At 34.3% G+C, this 11,778-nt stretch overlaps 1 protein-coding gene across 1 annotated transcript in view; it reads right to left on the reverse strand.

Moving 5' to 3' along the window:
* The window catches only part of LOC126881138 (uncharacterized), a 79,153-nt gene that overhangs the window by 66,787 nt on the left and 588 nt on the right, over positions 1-11,778 (reverse strand). Inside the window, exon 2 of the mRNA XM_050645203.1 lies at positions 2,888-3,133. Coding sequence (XP_050501160.1) covers positions 2,888-3,133 — 246 coding nt within the window. The remainder of the gene's footprint in view (positions 1-2,887; positions 3,134-11,778) is intronic.

An 11,778-nucleotide genomic window follows, 5' to 3' on the forward strand; every position in this document is an offset into this window, starting at 1 on the left:
CCTTTCATTGACCTTGGAAACTAGGTGCTCCGGGAGTCGGTTCTGGTGGCATAGTCGTGTTTAGAGACTTCAAAAAACCCTTCAGTAATTCATTTCCAGTAATTCATTTCACGTCCTCCGGAGGTCAATTCTGATGGCATTTTCGTGTTTAGCGATCCCAAAAACCCATGAGTAATATGTTTATATCAATTTAATAAAAAAAAATCCAGATATATAAGACCATAATACGACCAGCAGTCGCGTATGGAAGCGAAACATGAACGCTAACAAAAAGAGAAGTAAATAAATTGCTGGTGTGGGAACGTAAAATCCTTCGAATGATATATGGCCCTTGCAGAGACAGCGTGACAAACGAATGGAGGCGCAGATACAATAACGAGCTAGAGAAAATCAGAATATAATCAGCTATTCAGAAAAGAAAATCTAGTCAGATATATAAAGGCTAATAGACAGATGGGCAGGGCATGTGATACGCAGTAACAACAATCGCCTTATAAACAATGTGTTCTGGGAAAAGCCAGATGGAAGAAGGTCTGTAGGGCGGCCTAGAAAAAGGTGGAAAGATGCAGTCAAAGAAGATCTAGAGAAAATGGTAGTGCGACAATGGGAATTAGTGGCATAGGACCGACAGACATGGAAGGCAATAGTAAACGCGGCAAAGACTCACGAAGAGTTGTAGCGTATTCGTGTTCAGCAACTCCAAAAAGCCATGAGTAATCCATTCGTATCAATTTAATGCCGAAAACATCTCGAAACTCGAGAAAATGAATAACCCTAGGCACTAGGTGCTCTGTGGATTTTTATCAATTTAATGCCAAAACCTTCGAAACTCTAGAAGATGACGTCCGTTGAAGGTCAAGGTCAAATTCGCCATTGGATAGCCAGGAAAAAATCCTGGACAACTAGTACTTTTCCTTGATCCAAACTTCTACATGTTGCCCGATAACCAGTAACTCAAGGAATTGGAATACCCAGTAAATCTTATAATTTTCCGAGTTTGTGCCTCTATATCTTGAAAATCCTTCATACGATTGAGTTGTGCCCATGAGAACTTTTTATCAGGATGCTTCAAAGAGTATTTTCCCAAACTATGAACGAAATCCACTGGGACTTAATTTCCATAAGGATTGTGTGGGGTACTTTTTGATAATTGTCAAATCAACATATTTCACCCCTGCTACCCTTGTTAGCTACCACAAACAAAAATTGTTGTAAGGAAAAAAATTGGACGTTTGGTTAAAATGATGTTCTGAAGCTATTTCCTTGTGGCATTTTTATAATTAAGTATTTTCTATGGGAAATAAGCCACAATTTTACTAAAAAATGAATTTATTAACGTTTCGAAGCCCAAATCGGGTTTCGTTGTCAAAATACAAAATACTATTAAAATAAACAAAAATATTGTTGCTAAGTAAGAAAATTCTTCTAATAATTTAATTAATTTGACTCATTTATATTGGCAATTCAGACGTATATTATACATTTTAAAGTAGAAGAGTTTAAAATGATATCGCCAATATTTATGAGATGCGTTCCTGGGACGACTTTACTAAAAGATAGTTCATTCGATTACATGAAATCAATCCCAACTCAACATTGGGAATGTTGAGTTGGGAATGGAATTGAATGGAACAGAACAACTTAGAACGGGATCCTACAACATTCACACGAAATAATACGAGGAAAATAACAATACCATATATAAAAGGACTATCCGAGAAACTTAAAACAATAGGAAATAAATTCAACATTTCAACAATATTCAAAACAACAAACACATTGAGATCTAATCTAAAACTAAACCTAACAATGAACAAGAAAGAACAAAGGATTGCATTTATAAAATACCTTGTGAATGTGAACAATTTTATTTAGGTGAAACATCAAGACCATTAAACGTTAGAATAAGTGAACATCAGTCTTATATTAAAAATAGAGAATTTGATAGATCTCAAATATGTCAACACGCATGGGATAATGAACAAAGAGTTCAGTGGAGAGATTCAAGTATAGTCCTGAAAGAAACAGATAGTAGAAAGAGAAAAATCAAAGAAGCGGCTCTAATTATGCTAAATGAAACCAATTGTGTTGCAAATTCCTCGGTAGAATGCAGTAGGATGTGCTTACCCATACTGAAAGAGGAAGTCAATAGAAAGAAAATACCACGATTAGTAAGTTAATAACATATCGAGTTAGTACAAATTTTATATTTTAGTATTACTTATTGTATATCTATGTATTATTAATATTATTTATAATTCAAACATATTAAAGTCAGAATTTGGTATTAGTTTTTTGAAGGTAAATTAAATGTAAGACCAAATACTTACGATGTCGGGATAGTATCACAAGGTTTTTTCCTGGTTTTCCCTCGTGATTTACTATGGAATCTCTAACGCGAGAATTTTACTGTCATCGTTGCATTTGGTTGTTTTTTTAAAGAAAGATCACATGCTATGATTTTTTTGCGACAGATATTCTTGAGTTGGGATTGATTTCATGTAATCGAATGAACAATCTTTTAGTAAAGTCGTCCCAGGAACGCAACTCATAAATATTGGCGATATCATTTTAAAGTCTTCTACTTTAAAATGTATAATATACGTCTGAATTGCCAATATAAATGAGTCAGATTAAATAAATTAGTAGAAGAATTTTTTTACTTAGCAACAACATTTTTGTTTATTTTAATAGTATTTTGTATTTTGACAACGAAACCCGATTTGGGCTTCGAAACGTTAATAAATTCATTTTTTAGTAAAATTGTAACTTATTTCCCATAGGAAATACTTAATGGTTAAAATGAAGCTACTTACCAAGATTAGCTTGTTAGTAATAAATTGTGAAAATAGGCCTGGGATCCTGGACTATAATTATAAAAACTTACTTTCCAATTTCTCCAAAACATTAACTGTTCTCACCAACAGCTTAACGCAGGTAAAACAATTGTCCTTGTGAAATACTAAGGTATAGTTTACATGAAACTGATTTTTAACATCTATGCAGGTTCCTCTATCAGTCATTGATGTAGCATCTAATTCTGTTAAAGTATTTCTGCCTAATTCCCATGAGAACCAAGCTCCTCTTAAAATTGTAGGGATTGTGCCATTCAACCCATTACAACTCGAAGTAACTAAAACATGTTAAACTAAGTAAATATAATGAAAATTTTTAATGAAAAAAGGTATATTTATTTAACACATAAAGCGCCAAACTATATTTTGCAATTGGGTCCATGGCGCTGTAAAAAATTACAGCCTACAAAACAGCATTTCCCTGTGAATAATATCTATACAAATGGCACCCTGGACCCGACTACTGTACCTATATATATATTTTATAGACAAAGCGCTTAAGGTGTTAAAAATTCTTAAAAAGAAATATCACAGAACGTTTTCGCTCTCTAAAAAGAACATCATCTTTAAATCCAGTGACAAAACCTGTGTAACAAACTATCATCCCATCAGTATAATCAGTGCAATCCCCAAGGTATTTGAAAGTCTGGTATGTGACATTCTAACCCCTCTATTTGAACCTCTACTAGTCCAACAACAGTTTGAGTTTAGACCACGAAAATCTACAGAATTAAATCTTCTTAGTCAGGTGGACTTCTTGCTGGATGCCTTGGAGAAGGGGTATCAAGTGGATACGATATACACTGACTTCTCCAAGGCATTCGACAGGGTCCCACACAATATTTTGTTGCATAAGTTAAAACTGATTGAGATTGATGAGCCTTTATTGTCATGGTTCCAAAGCTACTTATTTGATCGTAGACTGATTGTTAAAATTGGCACTTTTCTTTCTAAAATTATCCAAGTTCCATCAGGAGTGTCTCAAGGCTCTCACCTTGGACCACTCTTGTTTAATATTTTCATAAACGACATAAATGAATGTTTAGCAATCAGTTTATTTTTGCTTTTTGCTGATGATCTAAAATTAAGTTGTGTGATTAAATCCCCAGAGGATTGTGAAAAACTACAGTACAGTAAAATACTGATATAACGGACTAATTGGGGGGACAGGGTGTCCGTTATATAAAAATAGGTAAAATAGGTTTAATTAAAATACCTAAATAAAAAAACTTTTTTTTGAAATATGTACACTGTATTTAGATATAAATTAAAAAAAACACAAAATTATTCCCTGATCCATGGGTTGAATAAGCGATGTAATTTTTGGCCAAAACATACAACTAAAGTTTGTAGGTAGGTGTATCGTTTGGAGTCCACCGGGACCCCGTTGGTATTCAATATATTTTGGGATGTGACAGGTTAAACAGATATAATATTAACAGAACGTTTTTAATTTTTTTTCATTTGACCGGATTTTTTGTCCGTTATATCTGAAGTCCGGTAAATAGAGGTCCATTATATCGAGGCTTTACTGTACGATTTAAATAACTTGCTAGAGTGGTGTAAAAGAAATGGCATGGAACTTTTTTTTTTGAAGTTATACTTCTTTACCAGCGATATGAGGGTGAATTTTTATATGTTAAAACCTATGATCCCGGCGCATGCGCATTATAACTTTGTTCTGATTGGATGTTCAAATGACATGTCAAAAATTATTCAATATGGCGGCTGTGGCACAGCTGTAGCTAGATTATTTATGGTTGTTGCGTTTTAAAATTTGTGTGAAAAGAAACAACAAACAAAAGTTAGTTAATAGTTATACTGCCTTTTTAAATAGTTTTCATATACCTATATTTTTGGACTTTTGGACTATTTTGGACAAGGAAAACTCATTCTAATTTGGTAAGTAGTTTTTATTATAATCATATTGTAATTATACATTTGGATTAGGTTGAAATACAGTAGAGCGTCGATTATCCGAACTTATTGGGGGACATAGGTGTTCAGAAAACCGATTTGTTCGGATAATCGAACTACAATATACTGATACATATTTATAGTCATACATATTTATCCATAAGTGAATAAAAGCCATATTTATATACCTACATATTTATTTATATCTTGATAATGACAACTAGTAACTAAACAAAAAAGTGCAGTCTTTGCAACAACATAATTATTTTTGGATACAATATTGAAGAAAATTGAAGATATTTTAAGCGTCAATTACTAACGCTTGCTCGGATAATCGACGCTCTACTGTACATTTATTTTCTCAAAAATGAAGATTTTAGAGAGAAATCCCAAATTAGGTCCGATTTTTATTTTTAAATTATGATTTTTTGGCGTAGATTTATTTATCTAGTAGGTATGTAATGCTTTGATTTACATACTTAATTTGATTACCAACAAAAGTTCTACCAATCTTCATCTAATATATTGTTTTCTTACTGTTTTGTTATATTTTAATATTTTCTTCCACAAAATTTAAACTACATAATTTAATTATATTCAAAACAAATGTCAAACAGTAAAACGTTCAGTTACCCTATTTTTCCACATGACAAATAATGTGGAATTGGATGAGTGAGTCTAGGCTTCAATTACGAATCAAAGCGCCCAGAAATTCACTGGTTCGATTCCCGATGCAAGTTTTTATTTTTTTATTTTTTTTTATGCATTTTATGATTGTAAGTATATTTGTTATATAATTTTTTTTTCAGAAAATGCGTATTTAAAATTTTTGCCAACAATTATTATCGTTCAGAAATCATTTTTTCTTTGTGGCATTTTTCAATGTGTTTGTGTGCGTTTTATTCTTTTATTTTTTTAAATTTTCGGTATTGTCTTAAAAATCACATAATATGTAGTAGAAGTATAACTTCTTACGTGCGTACAAAGTACACACACATTCATTTTTTTTTCTGATTCTGGCCTTGGTCTTAGAACTAGAACCTTTAGCCACGTAATTGTATAACTTATCACTAACTCAGGTGTAATGTGAAGTGTGTGTGTTGAGTAAGTGTCTTGTTACTTTGCAAAGTCGACGTCATTGTCTTTGCAAAGAGACGTTAATTGTATCCGAACGTCTGCAGTCCCTCCGGTGAGTACCGATCCCACAAGGACAGAAACTATCTTCATTTATTAATTTATAATAAATGAAAAAATTCATGACCCTGGTGGGATTCGAACTCACTACCATTCGGAACTTTCGATCCAAAGGTTAGGCGCTCTTGGCATGGAACTTAATCCAACTAAATGTAAAACTATGACTTTTCCCCGTTCCAGAAATGCTATTGTTTTTGACTACAATATTGGTCACTATGCTCTCGAAAGAACTTCCCTTTTTAAAGACTTGGGGGTCACCCTTGATACAAACTTACAGCTTTCTCATCATCTGGAGAATGTTGTTAATAAGGCTTTCCAGATGCTTGGTTTTATTAGAAGATGCACCCAGGACTTTACAAATATTACAGCTTTAAAAACCCTCTACTGTGCCTTAGTCCGTCCCTATCTTGAGTATGCCTCCTGTGTATGGTCTCCTTTTTATGGAGTGCATACTAATGCTCTTCAGTTAGTTGAACATAAATTTTTAAAGCAAATTGCATATATACATACTTAATATCTTGGACAACTAAATATGGCACCTGTCACTGCTAGTCATAAGAGAAGGGATCTCATCACTTTCTACAACATCCTACATGGAAAAACTGGAACTCCAGAGCTTCTTCAAAAAATTAATATTCATGTCCCACTAAAAACAACCAGGGCTACAGTTAGTTTCCATTACCCAATCCACAGTACTAACTATGGTCTTAACAACTTCCTCTTTAGAACTGCCAGACTAGCAAACCAGCACCTTAACATTGACCTTTTCCAAACTTATAGCAAGTTCCTGAGTCAGGTTTTAGTAAACATTAACCAAGACTTATTGTTCTGTAAAAATAATAATAATAATAAACTCAAAAGTGACTTGTCTGCTTTTGTCCGCCGACCACACTAATTAATGTCCTTAGGTAAGATTGTTTGTGTAATTTGTATTGGTAACATATTTATATTGATAATTTGTATTTTTTGTTCTCATTAATGTATGTAATTTATATTTTAATCTATTGTTTTTTTTGTAAATGTTTGTAACCGTATAAAAATAAATAAATAAATAAATAAATAAATAAATAAATAAATCATCAGTATTACAGGCTTGATATGCTGAGCCACCCAAAAATACAGAGGTTAAAACCTTTTAAATGTTGACTAAGTGTCATAGATTATAAAATTAATTATGAAATACAAAGAATGCATATAATCCCTAAGGATAAGGTTCTGGGGCACTATATGACTCGCTCAAGGCACGCGGGTTGCTAAGTGAGAAAATTAAGTCTTCACATTGAGAGCAGTGAATGGCAACTAAAGTAAAAGTTTAAGAGCATTTCCGACTGATGTCAGAACAACACTGACAAAAATTGTGTTAAAATTTTTCACAAAACTTCACGTTGCATTGTCAGTCTCGTTCTGACATCAATCAGAAATGCTCTTAACCCGGCACCTGCCACGTGGGGTGCTACTAGCACCCCATAACACATTTTTATCAAATATTTGGTATTTCAAGTTTGGTAACTGAGCTGTGCGTCATAGTAGCTTTCTATAATATTGTTATGACAGTTCCGTAGATTGTTCCTACATAGAAAGAGTCCCTCGACGTGAAAGAAGAAGTAGTCACGTACGAGAATGTTCTGGATGTCATGGAATAACCCAGAAATGTCTGGTGACGTCTAGAACGTCAGAAAACTATAAAAACATTGTGTTTGACATTTGATAGTTCAGTTGTATTTGAGATTTTGAGTATAAAAAGTTGTCAGTTTGTTCAAGTTGTTAACGTATTGTAATATTGTATTGGAGTTTAAATAAAGTATTGTAAAGAACTTGTAACATTGGTGACAGCGGTGGGATAAGAAGACATTAAGTAATTTGTATATGATCAATACAAGATCTACTAAATTCGAGAAAGAAATGGATACATCGGGACCACCAGAATGGTTTTTAAAAATGGAAGAGTTGAAAGAGAAACGTAGGCAAGCAGAGAAAGAAAATGAAGAGAAACGTAGGCAAGAAGAGAAAGAAAATGAAGAGAAACGTAGGCAAGCAGAGAAAGAAAATGAAGAGAAACGTAGGCAAGCAGAGAAAGAAAATGAAGAGAAACGTAGGCAAGAAGAGGAGGAGAGGCGTAGACAAGTAGAGGTAGAAATAATAAATAGTTTGTCACAAATTCAAGAAAATTTTACATTAGAGGTAAGTCAAATTAATAGTAGAATTGACACATTACAAGAAAAACAAAACTATTTAGATAATAAACTAGAACAGCAACAAACTGATTTAAAGCAACAACAAGATAATTTAAAATCTAGTTTAGAAAGACAAATAGTTATGTTAGAACGAAAAATTGATACCCAAGCTTCTTTATCTCGTATTGTTTCAGTAACGAATGTCGAATCTGAAACAGCCCCTTCATCTTCACATCCCCTAAATCTTCTTGAATCAGGCACAATCAGAAATAGCAAAATTTTGAAACCACCCACCTTCGATGGCCAAACAGCATGGGAAACGTATCGTTTCCAATTTGAAGCTGCAGCAAGAGTAAATGGCTGCACTGAGAGAGAAATGGCAGCTTCCTTGGTGGTGTCGCTTCGAGGCCAGGCAGCAACCGTCCTTCAATTTCTTCCTCAGGATTCACCTAGTTATGACTCACTTGTTAAAGCTTTAGAAACAAGATATGGCCAACAACATCTGAAGCAGGTTTTTCAAAGTCAGCTGAAAGTTCGATATCAAAAACATAATGAGAGCCTGCAAGAATTTGAAGCCGATATTAAAAGATTATTACATTTGGCATATCCTCAGGCACCAAGAGATTTTCTGGAACAAATCGGTATACAGGCTTTTATAGATGGACTGCATGATATCGAAATGCAACAGGCTCTGCGATTACAACACCACAAAATGCTAGATAAAGCACTAATCTCAGCTCAGGAGTACGAAGCGGCGAAAAATATGTCTAGATCTCTTCCACAATTAAAAGAAATAAGATTTACAGAAAATAAGCAAGTCACTACCACAGATAATGAACAACTAGTTTTATCCCAGATATTAAGCTTACTACAAAATATCCAACAAAAACCTCGAAATGAAAACAGAAGATGTTTTAACTGCGGAAGAATGGGACATCTAAAATCCAATTGCAGAAGCCGATCCCAAGCACGAAAAGAAGAATACAAGAATGAGATCAGAAGGTCGCCTAGTTCGACATCCAGAAGCCTGTCACAAAGTCTCACTAGAAATGATGGTAGATGGTCACTAAGAAACAGATTTCCTACAACTGACCATAGAAAGGAAGAAAATACACTGGAATTTGAAGTTAGCCATTTGAAGGAACAACTAGCGATTAGTAAAAATAAAATAGATAGATTAAGAGAACAGGTGACAATATTGCAAGAAGAGTGTAAGGTAATTCAAAATAATGCAAAAACTACACAGTCCAATCTAGAAAACGAATGTCAAAAACTGATGAAAGAGAAGAATGTGTTAAATAAACAATTGCAAGAATACCAAAATGCATTAAATGAATTACAAGTTCAAAGCCAACGTCAGCTAGCACAAAAAGAGAATGTAACCGAAGAAGTTAGTCTGCGGATGACCACAGTTGAACAGCAAGAAGATAATGACCAGATTTCTCTGGAAAACATTAAGAAGAGTCAAAAGAAAGATAACGAATTAAGAGTTATACGAGATTGGCTTAAAAATGGAGTAAGACCTCTTTGGCAGGAAATATCTAAATACAGTCGAACTATAAAGGCGTACGCTCAATGGGAATCCTTGCATCTTTCGAATGGTTTGTTATATCGGAAGTGGGAAAGTTCCGATGGAGTACGTATAGTTCAACAGGTGGTACTGCCAAAATCACACATTAAAAGTGTGTTGGAAGATCTTCATAGCAGCCTGTCTGGAGGACATTTTGGAGTAAAAAGAACACTGGCCAGAGTTCGAGACAGATTTTATTGGATCAATTGTCGCCGAGATGTAGAAGAATGGTGTAAGAAATGCGATTTATGTAACGGAAGAAAAGGCCCTAGAACAAGAAGTCGTGGTAAAATGGCACAATATCTTTCCGGAGAGCCTTTTGAACGACTTGCAGTAGATATTCTCGGTCCACTCCCGCTGACAGAGAGAGGAAACAAGTACTTAATGGTTGCAATGGATTATTTTTCAAAATGGCCTGAAATTGCACCTCTTCCTAATCAAGAAGCGACGACTGTAGCAGAAGCATTCATAACACACGTCGTATCAAGACATGGAGTTCCTTTAGAGTTGCATTCTGATCAGGGACGAAATTTTGAATCCGAATTATGGCAAGAACTAATGAAAATCTTGGGTATTAAGAAAACTCGAACTACGCCTCTCCACCCACAATCAGACGGAATGATCGAAAGACATAATAGAACTATTTGTCAATACCTCTCAATGTTTGTTGCTGATAATCAAAAAGATTGGGATACCCTAATACCTCTATTCCTGTTAGCCTACAGAAGTTCTGAACATGAAGCAACCGGTTATTCTCCATCAATGATGATCACCGGAAGAGAAATGAAGCTTCCTCAAGATCTTATTTTCGGAAAATTGCCTACCTGTGAAGAAGAACCTTCATCCCTGACGTACCTAGAAAGCTTAAGAGAAAAACTGGAAAAAGTCCACGAATTTGCTCGTAAAAGTTTGAAGCTTCAAAGTGATAAAGCCAAGTCCAGGTTCGATGTGCAAGCTACTGGGACAATTTTCGAAAGGGGTGACCCAGTGTGGCTATACAATCCCACACGCAAGAAAGGACTTTGTCCGAAACTTCAACGAAACTGGGAAGGCCCGTACACCGTCTTAAAGAAAATAAATGATCTAGTCTACCGCATCCAGTTTTCAGCGAGAAGTAAACCCAAGGTAGTTCACATTGAGAGATTAGCCCCATATCATGGAACTGATCCACCCTGTTGGCTTCAACCAGACCCTGATAGACCAGTTATTCGAGGCGAATAACTATAAAGGAGGGAGCAGTGTTATGACAGTTCTGTAGATTGTTCCTACATAGAAAGAGTCCCTCGACGTGAAAGAAGAAGTAGTCACGTACGAGAATGTTCTGGATGTCATGGAATAACCCAGAAATGTCTGGTGACGTCTAGAACGTCAGAAAACTATAAAAACATTGTGTTTGACATTTGATAGTTCAGTTGTATTTGAGATTTTGCGTATAAAAAGTTGTCAGTTTGTTCAAGTTGTTAACGTATTGTAATATTGTATTGGAGTTTAAATAAAGTATTTTAAAGAAGTTGTAACAATATTATATAGCATATATTATGTGTTAGTGTTTGAAGTGGTAATTTAGTGTCATTCTGAACTTATAGCTCTAAAGTCGAATTGGTGTGTCATCATCTGGCACAAGTTTTAATTTTTTTTTGTATTTTTGATAAACAGGTCAAATTTACATTTTTTATTGAAATAGCTGATTTAAACTATTAATATAGACTCTATACTCACTAAATCTTAATTTTTTTAGATATTTTACTTAACTTCATTTATTATGGCTTGGTACTTGCTAATTTGCTTATAACACCTTTTTCATTTTATTTTTTAACTTTTATAACATATTAGTGGCTAATAAGTTAATAAAACATGTTTATTTATATTCTTGTGTTACTCAACGCATTATTTTGTTTTTTAAACAAGTAGATCACAGAAAATTTTTGAGGGATGCTGTGAGCACCCCACATGGCAGTTGGCGCCTTGCAAAGCCACATGGCAGGTGCCAGGTTAAATATTTTACTTTAGTTGCCATTCACTGCTCTCAATTTGAAGAATTAATTTTTTCACTTAGGAACCCACATGC

This window comes from Diabrotica virgifera, chromosome 3, assembly GCF_917563875.1.
Source record: "Diabrotica virgifera virgifera chromosome 3, PGI_DIABVI_V3a".
In the NCBI taxonomy this organism is placed as follows: domain Eukaryota; kingdom Metazoa; phylum Arthropoda; class Insecta; order Coleoptera; family Chrysomelidae; genus Diabrotica; species Diabrotica virgifera.